General features: G+C 41.2%; 1 protein-coding gene across 1 annotated transcript in view; it reads right to left on the bottom strand.

Annotated features, from left to right (window-relative positions):
• LOC126413295 (uncharacterized) overlaps positions 1–26,116 on the bottom strand; it is a 640,882-nt gene that overhangs the window by 130,880 nt on the left and 483,886 nt on the right. The window contains exons 21-22 of the mRNA XM_050083195.1: positions 7,138–7,234; positions 6,835–7,056 (exon numbers count right to left, since the gene is read on the bottom strand). Of these exons, the coding sequence (XP_049939152.1) occupies positions 6,835–7,056; positions 7,138–7,234 (319 nt within the window). The remainder of the gene's footprint in view (positions 1–6,834; positions 7,057–7,137; positions 7,235–26,116) is intronic.

The following is a 26,116-nucleotide window of genomic DNA, read 5'->3' as shown; positions in this document are numbered from 1 at the left end:
CAGTAGAAGAAGAATGGGTAGCTTTGAGGGATGAAGTAGTGAAGGCAGCAGAGGATCAAGTAGGTAAAGAGACGAGGGCTAGTAGAAATCCTTGGGTAACAGAAGAAATATTTAATTTAATTGATGAAAGGAGAAAATATAAAAATGCAGTAAGTGAAACAGGCAAAAAGGAATACAAACGTCTCAAAAATGAGATCGACAGGAAGTGCAAAATGGCTAAGCAGGGATGGCTAGAGGACAAATGTAAGGATGTAGAGGCCTATCTCACTAGGGGTAAGATAGATACCGCCTACAGGAAAATTAAAGAGACCTTTGGAGATAAGAGAACGACTGGTATGAATATCAAGAGCTCAGATGGAAACCCAGTTCAAAGCAAAGAAGGGAAAGCAGAAAGGTGGAAGGAGTATATTGAGGGTCTATACAAGGGCGATGTACTTGAGGACAATATTATGGAAATGGAAGAGGATGTAGATGAAGATGAAATGGGAGATACGATACTGCGTGAAGAGTTTGACAGAGCACTGAAAGACCTGAGTCGAAACAAGGCCCCCGGAGTAAACAATATTCCATTGGAACTACTGACGGCTGTGGGAGAGCCAGTCCTGACAAAACTCTACCATCTGGTGAGCAAGATGTATGAAACAGGCGAAATACCCTCAGACTTCAAGAAGAATATAATAATTCCAATCCCAAAGAAAGCAGGTGTTGACAGATGTGAAAATTACCGAACTATCAGCTTAATAAGTCACAGCTGCAAAATACTAACACGAATTCTTTACAGACGAATGGAAAAACTAGTAGAAGCCAACCTCGGGGAAGATCAGTTTGGATTCCGTAGAAACACTGGAACACGTGAGGCAATACTGACCTTACGACTTATCTTAGAAGAAAGATTAAGGAAAGGCAAACCTACATTTCTAGCATTTGTAGACTTAGAGAAAGCTTTTGACAATGTTGACTGGAATACTCTCTTTCAAATTCTGAAGGTGGCAGGGGTAAAATACAGGGAGCGAAAGGTTATTTACAATTTGTACAGAAACCAGATGGCAGTTATAAGAGTCGAGGGACATGAAAGGGAAGCAGTGGTTGGGAAGAGAGTAAGACAGGGTTGTAGCCTCTCCCCGATGTTGTTCAATCTGTATATTGAGCAAGCAGTAAAGGAAACAAAAGAAAAATTCGGGGTAGGTATTAAAATTCATGGAGAAGAAATAAAAACTTTGAGGTTCGCCGATGACATTGTAATTCTGTCAGAGACAGCAAAGGACTTGGAAGAGCAGTTGAATGGAATGGACAGTGTCTTGAAAGGAGGATATAAGATGAACATCAACAAAAGCAAAACAAGGATGATGGAATGTAGTCTAATTAAGTCGGGTGATGCTGAGGGAATTAGATTAGGAAATGAGGCACTTAAAGTAGTAAAAGAGTTTTGCTATTTGGGGAGCAAAATAACTGATGATGGTCGAAGTAGAGAGGATATAAAATGTAGGCTGGCAATGGCAAGGAAAGCGTTTCTGAAGAAGAGAAATTTGTTAACATCCAGTATTGATTTAAGTGTCAGGAAGTCATTTCTGAAAGTATTCGTATGGAGTGTAGCCATGTATGGAAGTGAAACATGGACGATAAATAGTTTGGACAAGAAGAGAATAGAAGCTTTCGAAATGTGGTGCTACAGAAGAATGCTGAAGATTAGATGGGTAGATCACATAACTAATGAGGAAGTATTGAATAGGATTGGGGAGAAGAGAAGTTTGTGGCACAACTTGACCAGAAGAAGGGATCGGTTGGTAGGACATGTTCTGAGGCATCAAGGGATCACCAATTTATTATTGGAGGGCAGCGTGGAGGGTAAAAATCGTACAGGGAGACCAAGAGATGAATACACTAAGCAGATTCAGAAGGATGTAGGTTGCAGTAGGTACTGGGAGATGAAAAAGCTTGCACAGGATAGAGTGGCATGGAGAGCTGCATCAAACCAGTCTCAGGACTGAAGACCACAACAACAACAACAAGTGGAACTGGATAACAGAGCACAAATTAGGAAGTGAATCAGTCAGAAGGAATTCGTTACATTTGGTCAAGTGTAAGTTATGCCATGTGTTTAGTCACTGTCGTAATGAGTTACGGTGACTATTTTGCAGAAGGCCTTCACCAACTGCCTGACTCCTCCATCTAAAAGCTCTGCTACATTGATCCCATCCCAGATGTCCAATATAGCCGTCAACTCCCATTGAAATCCATAGAGCCTTCTCATAACCCCTGCCCTCTGAGTCCATTTTCCATTCACCCCAATGACATGCTGCACACCCACCTTCTACATGCTCCCCAATAGACACAAGCACAACAGTCCTGGACAATTCATTGTAGCTGGCTATTGTACTCCCACTGAAAGAATTTCCATTCTTGCTGAATAACATCTCCAAACAACACAAGCAACTGCCCCAAACCTAGCATTCCACATTAAAGATATTAACCACTTCCTTCCCTGTCTCCCAACCATCTGCACCGTTTTACCTCCTACACCTCTAATTGTTGCTGTTGATGCTACCTCCTTACACCAACATCTGTATGTAAAGCCTGTGACCTTGACGCTATCAAATACTATCTTCCCCAGTATTCTTCAGGTTCCAAACCAACCACCTCATTCCTTATATACCTTACCAACAACACCCTGACTCACAACTATGTTTCTTTTGAAGGAAAGGTATACAAACAAATCTGTGGCATAACCATGGGCTCCTGCATGGCACCCTCCATGCAAACCTGGTTATGGACCATTCCTAGCCTCCCAAAACTCCCAATTCCTAGTGTGACTGAGGCTGGCTGATGATGATACCTTCATGATCTGGACTCAGGGACAAGTCATCGTCTCCTCATTCCTTGACAACCTCAACACCATCTTTCCCACCTGCTTCACCTGGTCCTCCTCAACCCAGCATGACACCTTCATGGACGTTGACCTCCACACCTATGTCCATGTTAAATGCACTAACCACCAACAGTACCTGCATTTTGACAACTGCCATTCCTTCCACACTAAAATACATCCCCCCCCCCCAATACAGCCTAGCCATCCATTGATGATGTATCTGCAGGGGGAAGAACTCACTTACCCAGTATGCTGAAGGTCTCAGGAAGGTCTTCACAGACACTATCCCCCAGACCTAGTCCACAAACACATTTTCTGTGCCATATTTTCAGACAAACCCCAATCCTCTCATCATTCTGAAGAAGCAGCTACAAAGGAGTGCCTCCCTTGTCACCCAGTACCACCCTGGACTGGAACAACTGAACCAGATGCTTTGTCAGGGCTTTGATTATCTCTTGTCTTGTCCTGAAATGAGGAATAGCCTACCCAAGATCATTCCAACATTACCTATAGTGGAATTCCACTGCCTACCCAACCTAAAAAAACATCTAGTTCATTCCTATGCAGCTCCCACTCCCACTCCCAACTCCTTGCCCCAGGGACTGTATGCCTGTGATAGACCAAGATATGAGACCTGTCAAATCCACCCACCCAGCACTTCCTGCTCTAACCCTGTCTCATGCTTATCCTACCTAATCAGAGGCTGGGCATCTTTGAAACCAGACACTTCATAAACAAACTCTGCTCCCATAACTGCAGAGTTTTTATATCAGCATGACTACCAACCAGCTGTCCATCATTATGATTAGGTATCACCAAACGAAGTTGACTACCTGGTGGCACAACATGCAGCTGAGCACAAGATACTCATTTTCAATGGCTGCTTCACAACCCGGATCATTATATCCTTCCCTCACCATCAGCTTTTTTGAATTATTCAGAGGAGAGTTATCCTTGCAACACATCCTTTGCTCTCATAACGATCCCAGCCTAAATCTCCAGTAACCCACTGCCCCCACACCCTCAATCCAACAGTTTCCCCATCCTCTGTCCAGTCGCACACTCCCAAATCACATTCCAATGACACCAGTGCACTTTGCTCCACACTGGCTTTGACAACAGTGCATCACATGCTTTGCCTGTGTATTAGCCACCCTCCCTTCCTCATTCCTGGCTGGTAAACCAGCTGCCTACCTCTGAGCTGCTAACCAACCACTCCTAATCCCTCTCCCTGCCTCCCACCTGTCTCCCTCTACCCATCCCACTTGACACAACACCACCACTACGTAGTCCTCCTCTGAAATGCAGCAATGACACTGTTGGTCCAGCAGTACCATGCAAGAGTATGTGTATGTGTGTTTTTCTGTTTGTATTTTACTGTAGCTCAATAAAGGGTTCCTACATAAGCTAGCGTGTTTTCTTTTTTTTGTGTGTGTGTGTGTGTGTGTGTGCCTATTGATGACTCAATGTTTCTGCTTTTCAATGAGTATTCTCCTTTAATTCAAAAGTATTTACATTCTACCAAAACTTTCCTACAACAATAAAATAAAAAGATAGTCTGGCAAACACAGGTTATTACAAAATTGTTATAATTAATTAACTTTCATCTTATTAATTGTAATCGCCTCTCTATCAAGGTATGATATCTGTTTTTAATTGTTCAAAACAATGTTGTTGCTCATTCACTGTCACTCTTAATAATATATCTGCCATTTTTGCTTTTGCCTCTTCCATAGACTGAAAACATGTTGCGTATAATGCAGTTTTCTTTATAAAAATGGGATAATAGTCACATGGGAAAAACCTTGTGATTACTGCACAAAAATGCCTCTCAACCATCCCCCCCCCCCCCCCCCCCTGCCCTTCCAACCTCAAAAGAAAAGGATAAAATAAATAAAGGCTGTGCACAGAGGGTATTTTGGGCTAGAGTGTTGTCCTAGGGAAGAAACCATTATTTATCTTACACAAATTTGGTCACTTTTTCTCCACAACTTGATCAGATATCAATGTTGTGGGTCCTGATTAACATACTCAATACAGACAAAAATATTAGCTTTGCTTTCAGTTTCAGTTTTACTTTAATATTTGTGATGTCAAGTTATCTAAATGCACTACTTGGAACTTTGCTTCTGGGCTACACTGAAAAATCCATGTGTGATGATATTTTGCTGTGATTCTGATTCATTTGTCAATCATCCGATTGTCAGAGTATACGTTTCTCTATATTTTTATTCCTGACTGAGGTTGTCTGAAAAATAAAAGATGTTTTACTATTTTTTTTCTTTGAGAAAGTTGAACAATGAAATCTATTAGAGTGTCAGAACATCTACTATAAACCCTTATTGCAATGCTTCATAAACTGTACATCAAATATTAGTTGCCTTAATGTGAGTATTGCAGCAGAAATGAAGGAACAATTTATTTTTCCTGTGCCACAGGCTACCTGTCACTCAACCAATTTTATTTGTATGTGTGAGCAAGTTTTACTTCACTAGTTTTAGATTTATCCATCCTCCTGTAGACAATACGATGTCTGAATGTGTATGTAAATTGATGCTAATTCATTTCAAGGAAATGGAACATACAGATATACAGAAAAAATAATACAAATGCAATAACAAAATGTCATCCACTAGATGATAATACAAATTCATGTACATAGGAGCTTTTATTAAAAATTCGTAGTTTGTTTTTGATAGGCTTTTACTTTAGTTCTCCATAACCAGCAAATCTTTTCTTTAAATTCCCATGATTTAGTAAAGAATTTACATCAGACAAGAGCTGCCCATTACATGTTTAAATGTAATGAAAAGACAACAGGCAAAAACTGTATTTTCAAATTTGCCTTAATATAAACATTTCCAGAAAAATGTTATTGGCCAACATACTCACCTATCTAGCAAAACATTGTTCTAGTAGAATATTTTTTTTAAGTGTGCTTTACGTTTATTTTCATCATGTAGATTCCTGATGCAGACTGACAGCTTATTGTAAAGTTTAATACCAATATGGCTCACAAGCCTTTGTGCGTGTATACGTTTTGTTCACTGAGTATGAACTGCTGTGCTGTTTTGGGTATTGTGACTGTGAAATGTTGCAAAAGACTGAAAATAGTGAATTATGACATCCTGGTACCCCCTGAGATACAAAAAATGGCCATAATAAGGCAGGGTGAACTGAGTTTCTGTGCAGGTTTTATGACATGGTCATTAAAATTTAACTTGTCATCAACAAGAATCCCCAGCTATTTTGTGGAAGTTACTCTGCCTATGGCTCTGTCATCTGACGTCACATCTAGATTTACATTTTGACTTATTTTCCTAAATAGCATACGACTTGTTTAATTTACATTTAATGTCAACCTATTTTCATTGAAGTAAGAGCGTACATGCTTCAGAATTTGATCCATAGTTATATGCATCAATTGCTTTGTCGCATTTGTCACATTACTGTCATCTGCAAATAGCATTACACTGGCTGCACTGTCAGAGGTGTGACTGTAATTTATATGAACAATAAATAATGTGGGACCTAGAATACAGCCTTGTGGTGCTCCTGTTTCCACAATTTTTGCACCTGATACTAAACTGATTTTGTGATTTGAGTAATCTGCCTTCACACCTACACTCTTATACTTGTCACCATTTTTAAATAATGGCTTCACTTTTGAGATTTTCAACCCTCCAGGAAACACTCCTCCATTAAATAATAAGTATGTATACCAGGGGTCTTGCAATCTGTGAAGCAGTTCTGATTATGACAGGTACTGACATGTCAACTATTCCTGCTGACATTTTAGTTTTCAAACATTTTATCACTTTTAACAATTCACATTGATTTGTTGGATGTACTCTCATGGCACAAGCAATTTTGAACATTCTGGTTTTTCTTAATATGCCAATTTTGAGCAAAATACACAAATTATCATAAAAAACATTAGCTTTCCTACAGATTTACTTAAATCTTACAATTCGCTCCTCCTTGAGATGAATAGGAAACTCCTTTTTGACGATGTCAGCATACTCTACCAATACTTTTACTATTGTCTTAGCAAAACGTTTCATGTAGCGTTTCCATATCTCAGGATCAGGGCATTCAAGCTTTGAAACAACATCAAAGCACTGCGTCAACTGGGTGAACACATCAACAACTGAATTTGAGAAAAGCGCATGTTCACTGCTTCTCTGGAACTGGAAATCAGTAAAAAAAGATCAGTAAAGTACCCTTTAAATAATTTATTATATTTTTTTAATCACTAAAATATTACTTACACCATCCTTCTTGTCTCTTGTAAATGCTCCATGCAGATATTCCAGTGATACATCATCATTCTCATTAAGCCACTGCATAACAAATGGTTCAAACCACCTAGAAAGAAAATATTGGAAAATTCATATTGGACAATTAACTGGAGCATAAAAATGATTGCTAAAATATTAAGCTTTCGGACAAAGTCCTTCTTCCAAAATAAAAAACATATTCACAGAAACACAGCTTACACACACATGGCCACTGTCTCTGGGGATTGGAGCCTGGAAGCAGCAGAAATTGGAGGGTTCAAATTCCATGAGAACTGAAGCAACTGTTGAAATTACCGATGTTGTTGTATGCTGTATTTTCCACTGCAAGATAGTTGAGTTTGCAGTTTAATAACAGTTTCACAGTGGCAGTTCACATGGATAGACAGCTCACTAGTAGTTATATCCAGATAGAACCTGCACAGTAACTGACCAAAATGATATATGAGGTGACTGTTTTCACATGTGGCCCTACCTATGATTGGATAGGAAATGCTTATGACTAGACCGCAGTAAGAAAAGGTAAGAGTGTCCATGTGTCATCCACAAAACTGACCTGTGTGGTGTAGGACTGGTTGCAGCAGTCACACAGGGATAAACTAAAATACTGTGTATTCTGGGTGGGCATGGAATACTGCAATGGAGATGAGGGCAGGCTTTTGGTAGCATATCCTTCATATTGGGGCATGGCTAAAAGTAGACGAAGCTCTAGCAGAGGATATGGTTCACTGTTCCAAGGCTTGCATGTTATTATATGGAAAGGGGAGAACTGTTTGGTGACTGGTTCACAGTGGTTATTTGTATGGAAATAATGATATGAGAAATCTGTTTTTGGTTTTGCTGGACATTATACTATGTCAGTGTAACACTCTGGCAAAGTTATCAGCACATATGGATAACTGCTGCTTTCTTCTGTAGGTGTTATGTCCACAGGTACTACAACTATGGGTGAAAGACTTTGTAATATAGAATGGGTCACAGCTACCTTTACAGAGTTTCTGTCGGTGGTCTGTTTATACATTTTATGGAGCCATTTGTGTGGTGGAAATAGTCCTGGAGGAATGATCGGATGCTATACTTGTGATGGAGGCAGATCATAAAGTTACATCAATGAATCTGCACCAGACAAGTTGTTAAAGATGCAAGATGGTTAGTGTGCTGGTGTAAGCTGGTGCCAGATAGATAGATAGATAGAGGCCAACAGCAGACTCACAGGGAAGACGCCACCAATGCCCTCTCAGCCGCCAGTATTTAGATCATCGCTGCGGACCAGAAGGTGAGTTAGTTCAAGTCTGTCGCAAGCAATCACACCAAGTAAGTTCCAGAGTCATCAGCCACATGCAGTGGAAATTGCAGTAGCAGTTAGCTCCGCCACTAACACAGAGACAGGCAGCGCATAGCAACCATAGAAGTGTACATAGCAGACTTTGTTGTTCACCAGCAGTGAGGAAAATGTGTATCATATACAACATAATGAATATCTTAAGTAAACTTTTCATACTTATGAATAAAGAAACCAGTTAATCTATGAGTACAGTTTGTGTTATAGAAAGAGGATACTGGCCACCAAACATCATCATCTCCTTGCTCTCATGGTGCAACTCTACAGAGACAATGAGATGACATTGGGGTGGGGGGGGCTGCATCAAAAGGATTACACTGGAGGGTATCATGCTATTCTACAGATTTTTTTTTAGATGTGGCCTTCAAAGGAGAAAAAATTATGTTTCACTATGTGGCTGGTTAGGAGGTTTCAGGAGCATGCTGGGAAAGGTGGTGTTACATGGTGTCAATGTCATAGTGTTCATCAGTGTTAATGTACAAAATGTATTATTGGCAGTTTGGAGGTAACAGGACAGGAATTGAGATGAAAGAATGATTACTGTCACAAATGTAGAAAGTACAGAAATATTATTGCTGATTTGACACACTTCATTTCTGCTTCTCATATTATCCTACTTTTGTCATTGTCTTTATTTTTGTCCATAGTTCATTCATCCATTCTCTGTCCTTTCTTACACATATTTACATTCTCTTCTACACCCATAGCACAAACCCTGCTATTTCCTTTGTACCTTTAGCTGTAAACAGCTACACAGCATCTAAATTACCCATGTTTAAATATGATTACTTTCCTATTTTTTTACACTGTCTCTTCACTTTAACAACAGTTAGAATACCATCTCTAACTCTGAGCACAGAAATTATTTATTTCAAAAGTCATTAACACTACTGCTTCCTTTACCATCGACCCAACCCTTCCCATATTTTGTTTCTACCTAGCCCCATGACAAAACTTTGTTTATTCTCTGCCAGCCCGCTGAGAAAACCCTAACTTCACCCTTGCTAAAATTGACAGTGTGCAGCCAGTTCCAGGAATGAGGTTAAAACACCAGATTGGAATATTCTGTCAAGAATGATGCACTACGAAAACCTAAGAACTTTTAACATCACTTCCATCATTCTTACAATTTGCCTGACTGCAACCTTCACAAGTTCCCATCCTACCTTTCCAGTCCTGAGATTGTACGCCCTCTCCACATCTACATCTACATCTACAAGGATACTCTGCAAACTTAAGTGCCTGGCAGATGGTTCATCGAACCACCTTCACAATAATTTTCTATTATTCCAATCTTGAACAGTGTGCGGAAAAAATCAACACCTATACCGTTCTGTGAAAGCTCAAATTTACTTATTTTATTATGATGATTGTTCCTGCCTATGTAGATTGGTGTCAACAGAACATTTTCACATTTGGAGGACAAAGTTGGTGACTGAAATTTTGTGAGAAGATTCTGCCACAATGAAAAATACCTCTGTTTTAATTATGTCTGCCCCAAATGCTGTATCACGTCAGTGCCATTCTCTCCCCTATTTAGCAACAATACAAAATGTGCTGCTCTTCTTTGAACATACTTGATGTAGTCCATTAATCCTTTCTGGTAAGGATCCCAGCCAATGCAGCAGTACTCATAAAGGGGAGAGCCAAGTGTAGTGTAGCAAGTCTCTTTAGTAGCTCTGTTAAATTTTCTAAGTGTTCTGCCAATAAAACACAGTCTTTGGTTTGCCTTCCCAACAACATTTTTTCTGTGTTCTTTCCAATTTAAGTTGTTCATAACCGTAATTCCTAGGTAGTTAATTGAATTTATGGCCTTTAGATTTGACTGATGTATCATGTAACCGAAGTTTAGTGGATTCCTTTTGCCACTCATGTGTATGACCTCACATTTTTCATTATTTAGAGTCAACTGCCAATTTTTGCACCATACAGATATTTTTGTCTAAAGTGTTTTGCAATTTGTATTGATCTTCTGATGACTTTACTACATGATAAATTACAGCATCATCTGCAAACAACCTAAGACAGCTGTTCAGAGTGTCTCCTAAATCTTTTATATAGAAGAGGAACAACAGAGGACCTGCAACACTACCTTGGGGAACACCAGAAATCTCTTCTGTTTGACTCAATGGCTTTCCATCAATTACTATGAACTGTGACCTCTCCAATATGAACTTGTGAATCCCATAACATAATTGAGACGATATTCCATAAGCACACAATTTTACTACAAGCCACTTGTGATGTGCAATGTGAAATCATTCTGGAAATCTAGAAATAAGGAATCAATATGGAATCCCTTGTCAATAGCACTCAACACTTCATATGAGTAAAGAGATAGTAGTGTTTTGCAAGAATGATGTTTTCTAAATCATTGTTGACTGTGTGTCAATAGGTAATTCATAATGTTCAAACACAGTATATATTCCAAAATCCTCCAGCATAGTGATATTAATGATATGGGACTGTAATTTAGTGGATTACTCCTACTGCCTTTCTTGAATACTGATGTGACATGTCCAAATTTCCAGTTTTTGGGTATGGATCTTCACCAAGCGAGCAGTCGTATACAATCATTATGAATGGAGCTATTGGATCAGCAGACTCTGAAACGAAGCTGACTGGTATATTCTGGATAGGAAGACTTGTTTTTTATGAAGTGATTTAAGTTGTTTCACTACTCCGAGGATATTTACTTCTAAGTTAATCATGCTGGCAGCTGTTTTTAATTCAAATTCTGGAATATTTAGTTCATCTTCTTTGGTGAAAGAATTTTCGAAGGCTGGGTTTAGAAGGTCTGCTTTGGCAGCACTGTTGTCAATAGTATTTCCATTGCTATCACCATTAGCATACTTTACACACAACCAGAATCTCTTTAGATTTTCTGCCAGGTTCCAAGACAAAGTTTCATTGCGGAAACTATTGTCTTGCATTTGTGGTAAGTCCATGCTAAATTTCGAGCTTCTGCAAAAGATAGCCAGTCTTCATTCATTTAAATTATGTATGATTTTTTAATTGTTTCTGCAGCAGTGCTCTGATGCACTTTGTGTACCAAGGAGGTGCAGTTACATCATTTTTTAATTTATTTGTTATAAATCTCTCAATTGTTGTTGATACTATTTCTGTGAATTCAAGCCATATCTGGTCTACACGTACACCATTAATTTTGAAGGAGTGGAGATTGTCTCTCAGGAAGGTCTGAAGTGAATTTTCCTCTGTTTTTTATAAAATAGGTAAATTTTTCATTTATTTTTGGATGATTTGGGGGTTACAGCATTCAATCTCATTACAACAACCCTGTGTTCACTAATCCTTTTTGAGGTTTGTAATTAGTTCAGGATTATTTGTTTCTAAGATGTTGAGGGTGTTTTCACAACCGTTTAATCATTTACTATTGATGTAGGCTTATGAACCAATTGCTCAAAATAATTTTCAAAGAATGCATTTAGCACAATTTTGGATGATGTTTTATGCGTACCTACAGATTTAAATATGAATTTTTGTCAACATTTCATGGGTGAATTAAAATCACTACGAACAATAATGGGTATTTGTTTGAAATTAAACTCAAGTTTTCTTTGAACCTTTCAACAATTGTATCATCTATGTTGGGAGCTTGGTAGAAGGTTCCAAATATTATTTTATTTTGGTTGCCAAAAATGACCTCTGCCCATACTAACTTCTAATTCAATTTCTCTACAAGATAAACGACTTCCAACAGCAACGAAAATGTCACCATCAACTGCATTTAGCCTATCCTTTCTGAACACCATTACGTTCATCACAAAAATTTCGCCTGAACTTTTCTCAGGGCTTAGCTAGCGTTTAGTGCCTATAACAATTTGAGCATCATTGTTTTCTATTAGTACTTGAAGCTCCGGTACTTTCCCAATACAGGTATGACAATTTACAAATGTTATACTGATGGATCCTGTATCTATGTTTTTCCGGTGTTTGGCCAGCACCCTTTTGAGACTGAAGCTCTTTTTGTGTTTCCCCGAGACCCTCTCACCTACAAAACTGCCCAGTCCATGACACACAGCCCCTGCTACCCATGTAGCCACCTCCTGCATGTAATTGACTCCTGACGTATAGAGTGGAACCCAAAACCCAACCACCTTATAGCACAGAGCCCTCTGAGCCTCTGATTCAGATGTTCCACTCAGCTCTGTACCATAGTCCGCAATTGGTCCTGTTGACTATGCTGTCCCATGTGTGTGTGTGTGTGTGTGTGTGTGTGTGTGTGTGTGTGTGTGTGTGTGTGTGTGTGTGTGTGTTCTTAAGAATAGAAAAAGAATGCACAAATTATGATAGAAGTAACCATCAGGTTTGGGCTGATACCCAAATTCTAATCACCAAGCAGCAGCAGGAACACACGTATAAAAGTTATTACAAAAACCTGAGAGCTTAAGGTGTAAGATAGTGTAATGTGGAAGACACTGATTAGTGTGAAAACATCGTGTACAAGTTAATAACAGCAAAAAGCTAACTGCATTGTATGTGATAGAGGTGTGAAGAGGACAGCAAAAAATGGAAAGGTCAGAAAATGAAATATCTAGAAAAATTAAACTGAGTGAAGAAAGAAATAGTTATTGTGATGAAATGCTGAGACCAAAGAAATTAACATAAATTAAGGCCAAGTGGGTGGTGGGAATGAAGAACATGTTGTAGTGCCAGTTTCCTCCTCCAGAGTTTTGAGAAATTGGTGTCTGGGGAAAGAATACAGATGGCAAGTGCAGTGAAATAGGCACCAAGCTTACAACAGTCATGTTGCAGAGAATGCTCTGCAACAGGATATTGTGTGTTGTGGTATACACCCTCTGCCAATGCCCACTCATCCTGACTGATGGCTGGGTGGTAGTCATGATGATGTAAAAGGCTGAAAAGTATTTACATAACAGCTGGTCATTTCACAGGTGGCTCTCCCTTTGATAGTATATGTTTTGCCAGTTACAAGACTGGTATAAGTGGTGGTAGGAGCGTGCTTAGGGAAAGTCTTGCAGCTGGAACAGTCACAGGGGTAGAAGCCATAGAATAGGCAGATAGGTGCAGAAGAAGCATAGGGTCTTAGAAGGGTATTAGGGACACTGACAGGACAATGAAAAGCTATTCTAGGTGTGGTGGGAAAGATCTTAGACAGGCTGTACCTCATTTCGGGGAACAATTCTAAGAAGTCATGGCCTTGTCAAAGTAGCTAATTAATACATTCAAGACCAGGATAACACTGCGTGACAAAAGGTGTACTCCTAAGCTGTTTCTTGGAGGGGTCAGTGCTACAAGGATTGTATGTGATGGCCAAAGGTATCTACTTTTGAACTAGGTTGTTGGGGTAATTTTGTCCAGTGAAGGTGTAGGTGGGAATGGTGGTGTATTGCTGTAATGAGTTGCATCTGAACAAATACGTCTGACTTGATTGCCAAGGCTGTAAGGGAGGGAATGTTTGACCTGGAAAGGATGACAACTGTTAATATGTAAGTACTGTTGTTTGTTAGTAGGTTTAATGTGAACAGGAGTGTGTGGCTGGCCTTCAGTTAGGATGAGAACAACATCAAGGAAAGTGGCATGGGGTGTGGAATATGACCACGTGAAATTTAATTGGGAGAATGTATTTAGATTCCAGGAATTTTAACAGGTCAGTCTCACCATGAGTCCATATGGCAAAGATATCATCAATGTGTCTAATCTACACCATGGGCCGAAGGCTTATGGATCCCAAGAAAACCCTCTCCAAGCAAGGCATGAAAAGGCTGGCATAGGAAGGAGCCATCCCTGTTCCCACGATTGTACCCCTGATCTGTTTGTATGTTGGCCCATCAAAGATAAAGTTGATTAAGGTGAGCAGGAAGGATGTCCAAACTCTACCCCTCATGCTAAACCTCATCAGCATTTTTCCTTTGCACCTCTCACTTTCCCTTCAAACCCTTCTGGAAGAAGAAGAGGCACTGGCTTTAAACACTTCCATATGTAATACCTTTATATATGTGTGTTCTCCAGCCAGTGCTTGGTGAGTAAGTTTTATACTTATCCAGTTAGATTACATTGTCAAAAACTTAATATTTTCATTGATACATTAGCCTGTATGGGCATCATTCCCTCTTCTGTAACCCTCCTGTCAGTCTTTGTTGTCATATATCTTGTTCAAAGTGTCATCTGCTTTCTACCTTATGTGTTGGTCCACTCGCTTATTTGTCTGTACCACTTTCCCCAGTGTCTTTTCTAGCACTGATTTTCAGTAAAATTTTCTCCTACAACTTCCTCTTTCTTTTTGTCAAGTTTTTAAAATTTTGTCTCTTTTCAAGACTTTCCCTAAAGACTTTTCTCCAATCTTTTCTCCAAGACTTTTCTGGCAAGAAATTCTCACATACGCATTACCTCTTGTTAACCCCTTTCTGTTCTCATGATTTTTGTGTGAATTTTTCTGATCTTTTTCATTGCTTTTCTTCCATTTTGCTATCTTTTGCCACCCTCTGCTTTTCTTTTTTGCCACTCCTACCACCTCTAATGCTCCAAACTCTCTTCTCTTGCCATGATGAACCTCGTAACATATTACATCCATTCTTTTTGAAAACATGCTTTTGCATTATCAAAACTAAGGTAGTACATTCTGTTTCTTGAAACCTGCAAGTTCTCTGCCTCGTGATGACTGGGTGTTGTGTGCTGTCCTTAGGTTAGTTAGGTTTAAGTAGTTCTAAGTTCTAAGGGACTGATGACCATAGATGTTAAGTCCCATAGTGCTCAGAGTCATTTGAAGTCAAACCTGCAAGTGCCTTGGAGTTACTCCAAAAGGCCTAACACTGAAAATTACTGTTTCTGGATGTAATCTCACTCTAAACCAGCCTCTTTTACAGTTTCAAGTACAACAATCTGTTGCATTTACCCAGCCAATCTGTGACCTATATGCCTCGTCAAGCAATTCCAACTCCACAAGACTTCTCTCCTTCTACAAAATCCTGCAGTTATCTGGTCCTCATGTGTCCTTGTATGATATCATCTGCCAAACCAACTTCAAACTGCAAAAACATGCCAGACATCATCTCAAAAAGCTGTCCCACCTTCTCTAAACTACCTCAACCTTGGTGTTTCACTTCCTGTCCCTCTGCAGCTCCCCACACAGCCACATCATCAGCCACCACTTCTCTCCTACAAACTCAGCTTGGCCAACCTCCTTTACATCCCCAAGCCTCCACCACTGCCCCCCAGAGCAATAATAACTCACAATTACAAAAACCAGTCACAACAGTACAGTGTTCTCCACCTCTTGTCTAAAGAACTCACTCCTCCTGAATTATCCATATTATCCAAAGGTCTTACTTCATCCCTAAACCAGCATTTAATCATGCTGCTTTGGTGAAGGATCTACTTTCCTTCACATGTAATGTCAACAGGAAATATCACTTAGCAATCCAATCCTAAAACCTTTCGCAACAGAAAACCTGACATTGAGCCCTACGTTAAACAGTTCTGACCACGGTCCTAACTTGATCCACCGCCACTAACTCAAAATCATCCCTCACAAGCCTTTTTTAGGAGTTCCTCACACCCAGAATTACTTCACAACCCTTTCTCACATCCATACAATATTACCTTAACCTGTCATCTGCAGAACTTCCAGCTCTTCATTCCCTGAAAGCTGATGAATCCATCATTATCTTCCCTGGAGATAAGGGATCTACACAGTGGTACTTGACAGACAGGAGTAAATAAGTAGATATGTACACCAGCTGTCTGACACCTCTACATACAGCTTCTGCCATCAAGGTCCCATCCCTGTGATTCAAACTGACCTGCAGCCCCTTCTTAAAACCTCAGGCCCCTCACGAGGAGGCCTCAGTCCACAGAACTTCTTACCCAACCTGTACCATGTATCACCAAATTTAAACTTGTTACTAAGATCCACAAACCCAATCATCCTGGCCATCCCATAGTTGCTGGCTTCAAAGCATCCACCAATTGTGTATCTGCCTTAGCTAATTAAGACCTGCAACCCATTATATAAAGATATCAACCACTTCCTATATATTCTGAAATCCATGCTCGTCCCACTCCCACCACACACTGAAGCCATCTCCCTCTACACCAACATCCCCCATGTACATAGTCTGTCTGTTCCTGAACATTTTCTTCGTCAGTGTCCACCTGATTTAAAATCTATGACATCCCTCCTGCTCACCTTAATCAACTTTATACTTACCAACAACTATTTCACCTTTGAAGAACAGACACACAAACAGACAAGGGGTACGGCCATGGGAACCAGGAAGGCTCCTTTCTATGACAACCTTTTCATGTGTCGACAGGAGCGAGTCTTTCTGGGATCCACAAGTCTTTAGCCCCTGGTTCAGTTTAGATGCCATATGGACTCACAGTGACGCTGATCTGTTAAAATTCCTGGAATCTCTAAATACATTCTCCCAATAAAATTTCAAATGGTAATATTTAGAATCCAATGCCACTTCCCTTGATGTTGGTCTCATCCTCATCAAAGGCCAGTCATACACTACTGTTTTTTCACTCTTATTAACTCATTCTTGACGTTTCAGCAGTAATCTCTGTCTTACATATTACCCTATTTTCCACCTTTAAGCTCTCAGGTTTTCAAATCTTATCCGGTGTAGTTCCCAGCAATCAGTCTTTCACCCTCATCCCGTCTGGTAAGTCTCCACCAACTCAGGGTTCTGGTTAACTTTTCCAAACTCTACCCTTTTCCCTAAACCTCACCAGTACTTTTCATTCACCCCTATTCCTTCCCCTTCAACCATTCTGCCAAAAGAGGGAGCCACAGGCACCAAAAGCTTGCATACATTATACCTTTTACATGTGTATATTCCTGCTACCACATGGTGAGCAGATGTTGTATGACTGTCACTATTGTTTTCCACCTGTGCTGTTTGTTGATGGTAAACTTCATCTGGGAGTAAATGCACTGTGAGGCTGTTATCAGTATGCTCAACTGACTAAAGAGAAGTCTTAGAATGGACATGACACATTGCCCCTAGTGCACAATTCCGTGTAATGAATGCTTTTCTCCTCAATGGCAAATTATCTCAGAATACAATGCCATAAGAAATGGTGAGTGAAAATACGAAAAGTAAGTCAACTTTTTAACATTTTCATCACCAAAATCTGATATTATCCATAATATACTAATTGTAGAGCTAATACATCAGTTGGAACTTGTGTGGTACTGAAGTGCATGTATTGTGTTTTATTTAAATTTAATGACAGTCCATTTGCAGAAAACTAGTTATTAATTTTCAAGAGAATATTATTTAGATTTTAACGTGTTGGAAGTTAGGCTTCTTTATAATATTTGCATCATTAACAAAGAGAACTACTTGTGCTTCATGGATATTTGACATGAAAGCATTTATGGAAGAGAAGAACAAGAGCAGACCCAATATTGATACATCTACATCTACATCTACATCTATACTCCGCGAGCCACCTTACGGTGTGTGGCGGAGGGTACTTATTGTACCACTATCTGATCCCCCCTTCCCTGTTCCATTCACGAATTGTGTGTGGAAAGAACGACTGCTTGTAAGTCTCCGTATTTGCTCTAATTTCTCGGATCTTTTCGTTGTGATCATTACGTGAGATATATGTGGGCGGTAGTAATATGTTGCCCATCTCTTCCCGGAATGTGCTCTCTCGTAATTTCGATAATAAACCTCTCCGTATTGCGTAACGCCTTTCTTGAAGTGTCCGCCACTGGAGCTTGTTCAGCATCTCCGTAACGCTCTCGCGCTGACTAAATGTCCCCATGACGAATCGCGCTGCTTTTCGCTGGATCATGTCTATCTCTTCTATTAATCCAACCTGGTAAGGGTCCCATACTGATGGACAATACTCAAGAATCGGACGAACAAGCGTTTTGTAAGCTACTTCTTTCGTCGATGAGTCACATTTTCTTAGAATTCTTCCTATGAATCTCAACCTGGCGCCTGCTTTTCCCACTATTTGTTTTATGTGATCATTCCACTTCAGATCGCTCCGGATAGTAACTCCTAAGTATTTTACGGTCGTTACCGCTTCCAATGATTTACCACCTATGGCATAATCGTACTGGAATGGATTTCTGCCCCTATGTATGCGCATTATATTACATTTATCTACGTTTAGGGAAAGCTGCCAGCTGTCGCACCATGTATTAATCCTCTGCAGGTCCTCCTGGAGTACGTACGAGTCTTCTGATGTTGCTACTTTCTTGTAGACAACCGTGTCATCTGCAAATAGCCTCACGGAGCTACCGATGTTGTCAACTAAGTCATTTATGTATACTGTAAACAATAAAGGTCCTATCACGCTTCCCTGCGGTACTCCCGAAATTACCTCTACATCTGCAGATTTTGAACCGTTAAGAATGACATGTTGTGTTCTTTCTTCTAGGAAATCCTGAATCCAATCACAAACCTGGTCCGATATTCCGTAAGCTCGTATTTTTTTTTCACTAAACGTAAGTGCGGAACCGTATCAAATGCGTTCCTGAAGTCCAGGAATACGGCATCAATCTGCTCGCCAGTGTCTACGGCACTGTGAATTTCTTGGGCAAATAGGGCGAGCTGAGTTTCACATGATCTCTGTTTGCGGAATCCATGTTGGTTATGATGAAGGAGATTTGTATTATCTAAGAACGTCATAATACGAGAACACAAAACATGTTCCATTATTCTACAACAGATTGACGTAAGCGAAATAGGCCTATAATTATTCGCATCTGATTTATGACCCTTCTTGAAAATGGGAACGACCTGCGCTTTCTTCCAGTCGCTAGGTACTTTACGTTCTTCCAGCGATCTACGAGAAATTGCTGATAGAAAGGGGGCAAGTTCTTTAGCATAATCACTGTAGAATCTTAAGGGTATCTCGTCTGGTCCAGATGCTTTTCCGCTACTAAGTGATAGCAGTTGTTTTTCAATTCCGATATCGTTTATTTCAATATTTTCCATTTTGGCGTCCGTGCGACGGCTGAAGTCAGGGACCGTGTTACGATTTTCCGCAGTGAAACAGTTTCGGAACACTGAATTCAGTATTTCTGCCTTTCTTCGGTCGTCCTCTGTTTCGGTGCCATCGTGGTCAACGAGTGACTGAATAGGGGATTTAGATCCGCTTACCGATTTTACATATGACCAAAACTTTTTAGGGTTCTTGTTTAGATTGTTTGCCAATGTTTTATGTTCGAATTCGTTGAATGCTTCTCTCATTGCTCTCTTTACGCTCTTTTTCGCTTCGTTCAGCTTTTCCTTATCAGCTATGACTCGACTACTCTTAAACCTATGATGAAGCTTTCTTTGTTTCCGTAGTACCTTTCGTACATGATTGTTATACCACGGCGGATCTTTCCCCTCGCTTTGGACCTTAGTCGGTACGAACTTATTTAAGGCATACTGGACGATGTTTCTGAATTTTTTCCATTTTTGTTCCACATCCTCTTCCTCAGAAATGAACGTTTGATGGTGGTCACTCAGATATTCTGCGATTTGTGCCCTATCACTCTTGTTAAGCAAATATATTTTCCTTCCTTTCTTGGCATTTCTTATTACACTTGTAGTCATTGATGCAACCACTGACCTATGATCACTGATACCCTCTTCTACATTCACGGAGTCGAAAAGTTCCGGTCTATTTGTTGCTATGAGGTCTAAAACGTTAGCTTCACGAGTTGGTTCTCTAACTATCTGCTCGAAGTAATTCTCGGACAAGGCAGTCAGGATAATGTCACAAGAGTCTCTGTCCCTGGCTCCAGTTCTGATTGTGTGACTATCCCATTCTATACCTGGTAGATTGAAGTCTCCCCCTATTACAATAGTATGATCACGAAACTTCTTCACGACGTTCTGCAGGTTCTCTCTGAGGCGCTCAACTACTACGGTTGCTGATGCAGGTGGTCTATAGAAGCATCCGACTATCATATCTGACCCACCTTTGATACTTAACTTAACCCAGATTATTTCACATTCGCATTCGCTAATAACTTCACTGGATATTATTGAATTCTTTACTGCTATAAATAATCCTCCACCATTGGCGTTTATCCTATCCTTGCGGTATATATTCCATTCTGTGTCTAGGATTTCGTTACTGTTCACTTCCGGTTTTAACCAACTTTCCGTTCCTAATACTATATGCGCACTATTTCCTTCAATAAGAGATACTAATTCAGGAACCTTGCCCTGGATACTCCTGCAGTTTACCAATATTACGTTAACTTTTCCTGTTTTTGGTCTCCGAGGACGGACATTCTTTATCAACGATGATAATGTCCTCTCTGGTAAGCCGTCAGGTATTTTATCGTTTCGCCCAAGGGGGGGTCCCTCTAACCTAAAAAACCCCCGTGTGCATGCCACACGTACTCTGCTACCCTAGTAGCTGCTTCCGGTGTGTAGTGCACGCCTGACCTGTCTAGGGGGGCCCTACAGTTCTCCACCCAATAACGGAGGTCGATGAATTTGCAACCATTATAGTCGCAGAGTCGTCTGAGCCTCTGGTTTAGACCCTCCACACCGCTCCAAACCAGAGGACCGCGATCGACTCTGGGCACTATGCTGCAGATATTAAGCTCAGCTTGCACTCAGCGTGCGATGCTGGTTGTCTTCAACAAATCAGCCAGCCACCGGAAGGAACCAAGGATGGCCTCAGAACCCAAGCGGCAGGCGTCATTCGTTCCGACATGTGCTACTATCTGCAGCCGGTCACACCCAGTGCTTTCAATAGCTGCCGGAAGGGCCTCCTCCACATTACGGACGAGACCCCCCGGCAAGCACACCGAGTGCACACTGGCATTCTTCCCCGACCTACCCGCTATTTTCCTGAGGGGCTCCATAACCCGCCTAACGTTGGAGCTCCCTATAACTAATAGGCCCGCCCTCTGTGACTGTCGGGACCTTGCCGGAGAATCGGCCACTGGCCCAACAGGCGAGGCATCCTGTGGTGGCTCGGAAACGATGTCATCACCACTAGGAAGCACCCCGTACCTGTTGGAAAGGGGTAAGGCAGCTGCCACGCGGCCAGATCCCACCTTCGCCTTTCGGCCAGGCACGCGCGAGCCCACCACTGTCCGCCATTCACCCTGGAGTGATGGCTGACCGGTAAGATGCTCACTGCCGGAAGACGCAGCGACATCAGGGGTTCCATGTGATTCCAAGGCCACCGAAGTAGGCATAGGTCTCACCACAGTTGCCCCAACGCCACTACGAGCCGACGCCTGCGCCTCGAGCTCGATGAGCCTAACAGACAAAGCCTCCACCTGCCCCCGAAGAGTGGCCAAGTCTCCTTGCGTCCGCTCACAACAACCACAGTCCCTACACATGACTATGTTTACCCTACTCTATAAGGTGACAAATTCCCAAGATAATCTTCTGATGAGCAACTCTGATAATCAAGAAACACTCACTGAAATACGAGACGCGAAAACTACGCTAGGTTTTCCCAGAAAAACTATTTAAAAGCTAAGCGCAGCAAATAAGTACAAAAACGCTTTATACAAACAGTACTCGCTGCTGCTGGTGCTGTCGCTCTGGCTGTCACAAGACAACTGCTGATTCAGGTGACTAGTGGCTAACGGCCGCAAAACAAACAAAAGACGGTTTTAGGGCGCTTTCTGTTCTAAACGATCAAGAAAACACTAAGAAATCTAACACGAAAACTACATAAAGTTTTATCAAGAACTGTTAGTTACTATGCAGAGCAGATAAACACAAATAGAATCCCTTCCTTGGTGGAAGGTCGTAAACAAAATGCAAAATAAACGCTTTATACAAACAGTACTCGCTGCTGCTGGTGCTGTCGCTCTGGCTGTCACAAGACAACTGCTGATTCAAGTGACTAGTGGCTAATGGCCGCGAAACAAACAAAAGACGGTTTTAGGGCGCTTTCTGTTCTAAACGATCAAGAAAACACTAAGAAATCTAACACGAAAACTACGTAAAGTTTTATCAAGAACTGTTAGTTACAATGCAGAGCAGATAAACACAAATAGAATCCCTTCCTTAGTGGAAGGTCGTAAGCAAAATGCAAAATAAACGCTTTATACAAACAGTACTCGCTGCTGCTGGTGCTGTCGCTCTGGCTGTCACAAGACAATACCTGCAGTAAATCTGTCATGATTATCCCACATTCTGATGATACTGTTTTATTGTGCACACTCGAGTATCTCAATATAACATTGCATCTTTTTCATTTCATAGAACTAGTGAAACCTGGCAGACATTGCCCTGCCTAGTATATTTATTATTTACTATATAGAGGGAAACATTCCACGCGGGAAAAATATATTTAAAAACAAAGATGATGTGACTTACCATACGAAAGCGCTGGCAGGTCGATAGAAACACAGACAGACACATACATACACACAAAATACAAGCTTTCGCAACAAACTGTCTGCTTGTGTCTGTATATGTGTGGCTGGATATATATATATATAATAGAGGGAAACATTCCACGCAGGAAAAATATATCTAAAAACAAAGATGATGTGACTTACCATACGAAAGTGCTGGCAGGTCGATAGACACACAAACAAACACAATCATACACACAAAATCCTAGCCTTCGCAACCAATGGTTGCTTCATCAGGAAAGAGGGAAGGAGAGGTTCAAATAGTTGAAATGGCTCTGAGCACTATGCGACTTAACTTCTGTGGTCATCAGTCTTCTAGAACTTAGAACTAATTAAACCTAACTAACCTAAGGACATCACACACATCCATGCCCGAGACAGGATTCGAACCTGCGACCGTAGCGGTCGCTCGGCTCCAGACAGAAGCGCCCAGAACCGCACGGCCACTCCGGCCGGCGGGAAGGAGAGAGAAAGACGAAAGGATGTGGGTTTTAAGGGAGAGGGTAAGGAGTCATTCCAATACCGGGAGCGGAAAGACTTACCTTAGGGGGAAAAAAAGACAGGTATACACTCACGCACACACACATACACACACACATATCCATCCGCACATACACAGTCACAAGCAGACATTTGTAAAGGCAAAGAGTTTGGGCAGAGACGTCAGTCGAGGCGGAAGTAAAGAGGCAAAGATGTTGTTGAAAGACAGGTGAGGTATGAGCAACTTGAAATTAGCGGAGGTTGAGGCCTGGCGGATAACAAGAAGAGAGGATATACTGAAGGGCAAGTTCCCATCTCCGTAGTTCTGACAGGTTGGTGTTAGTGGGAAGTATCCAGATAACCCGGACGGTGTAACACTGTGCCAAGATGTGCTGGCCGTGCACCAAGGCATGTTTAGCCACAGGGTGATTCTCATTACCAACAAACACTGTCTGCCTGTGTCCATTCATGCAAATGGACAGTTCGTTGCTGGTCATTCCCACATAGAAAGCTTCACAGTGTAGGCAGGTCAGTTGGTAAATCACGTGGGTGCTTTCACACGTGGCTCTGCCAATGATCATGTACACCTTCCGGGTTACAGGACTGGAATAGGTGGTGGTGGGAGGGTTCATGGGAAAGGTTTTACACCCGGGGCGGTTACAAGGGTAGGAGCCATAGGGTAGGGAAGGTGGTTTTGGGATTTCACGGGGATGAACTAAGAGGTTATGAAGGTTAGGTGGACGGCGGAAAGACACTCCTGGTGGAGTGGGGAGGATTTCATGAAGTATGGATCTCATTTCAGGGCAGGATTTGAGGAAGTCGTATCCCTGCTGGAGAGCCACATTCAGAGTCTGATCCAGTCCCGGAAAGTATCCTGTCACAAGTGGGGCACTTTTGTGGTTCTTCTGTGGGAGGTTCTGGGTTTGAGGGGATGAGGAAGTGGCTCTGGTTTTTTGCTTCTGTACCAGGTCGGGAGGGTAGTTGCGGGATGCGAAAGCTGTTGTCAGGTTGTTGGTGTAATGGTTCAGAGATTCCGGACTGGAGCAGATTCGTTTGCCACAAAGACCTAGGCTGTAGGGAAGGGACCGTTTGATGTGGAATGGGTGGCAGCTGTCATAATGGAGGTACTGTTGCTTGTTGGTGGGTTTGATGTGGACGGACGTGTGAAGCTGGCCATTTGAGAGATGGAGGTCAATGTCAAGGAAAGTGGCATGGGATTTGGAGTAGGACCAGGAGAATCTGATGGAACCAAAGGAGTTGAGGTTGGAGAAGAAATTCTGGAGTTCTTCTTCACTGTGAGTCCAGATCATGAAGATGTCATCAATAAATCTGTACCAAACTTTGGGTTGGCAGGCCTGGGAAACCAAGAAGGCTTCCTCTAAGCGACCCATGAATAGCTTGGCGTACGAGGGGGCCATCCTGGTACCCATGGCAGTTCCCTTTAATTGTTGGTATATATATATATATATATATATATATATATATATATATATATATATATATATATATATATATATATATATTCATCTTTGCCTCTGCACTTCTGCCTCGACTGACATCTCTGCCCAAACTCTTTGTCTTTAAATATGTCTGCTTGTGTCTGTATATGTGTGGATGGATATGTGTGTGTGTGCGAGTGTATACCCATCCTTTTTTCTCCCTAAGGTAAGTCTTTCCGCTCCCGGGATTGGAATGACTCCTTACCCTCTCCCTTAAAACCCACATCATTTCGTCTTTCCCTCTCCTTCCTTCTTTCCTAATGAGGCAACAGTTTGTTGCGAAAGCTTGAATTTTGTGTGTATGTTTGTGTTTACTTGTGTGTCTGTCGACCTGCCAGCACTTTCATTTGGTAAGTGACATCATCTTTGTTTTTAGATATATTTTTCCTTCGTGGAATGTTTCCCTCTATTTTATATATATAAAAACAAAGATGATGTGACTTACCAATATATATATATATATATATATATATATATATATATATATATATATATATATATATATATATATATATATATATAAAAACAAAGATGAGGTGACTTACCGAACAAAAGCGCTGGCAGGTTGATAGACACACAAACAAACACAAACATACACACAAAATTCAAGCTTTCGCAACAAACTGTTGCCTCATCAGGAAAGAGGGAAGGAGAGGGGAAGACGAAAGGAAGTGGGTTTTAAGGGAGAGGGTAAGGAGTCATTCCAATCCCGGGAGCGGAAAGACTTACCTTAGGGGGAAAAAAGGACAGGTATACACTCCTACACACGCACATATCCATCCACACATACAGACACAAGCAGACAGACAGCAAATATGTCTGCTTGTGTCTGTATGTGTGGATGGATATGTGCGTGTGTACGAGTGTATACCTGTCCTTTCTTCCCCCTAAGGTAAGTCTTTCCGCTCCCGGGATTGGAATGACTCCTTACCCTCTCCCTTAAAACCCACTTCCTTTCGTCTTCCCCTCTCCTTCCCTCTTTCCTGATGAGGCAACAGTTTGTTGCGAAAGCTTGAATTTTGTGTGTATGTTTGTGTTTGTTTGTGTGTCTATCGACCTGCCAGTGCTTTTGTTCGGTAAGTCACCTCATCTTTGTTTTTATATATAATTTTTCCCACGTGGAATGTTTCCTTCCATTATATATATATATATATATATATATAAAAACACAGATGATGTGACTAACCGAACGAAAGTGCTGGCAGGTCGATAGACATGCAAACAAACACAAACATACACATGAAATTCAAGCTTTCGCAACAAATTGTTGCCTCATCAGGAAAGAGGGAA

This window comes from Schistocerca serialis, chromosome 7, assembly GCF_023864345.2.
Source record: "Schistocerca serialis cubense isolate TAMUIC-IGC-003099 chromosome 7, iqSchSeri2.2, whole genome shotgun sequence".
Lineage (NCBI taxonomy): Eukaryota > Metazoa > Arthropoda > Insecta > Orthoptera > Acrididae > Schistocerca > Schistocerca serialis.
The sequence above is the reverse complement of the archived record's forward strand: the minus strand, read 5'-3'. Positions and strand labels throughout refer to the sequence as shown.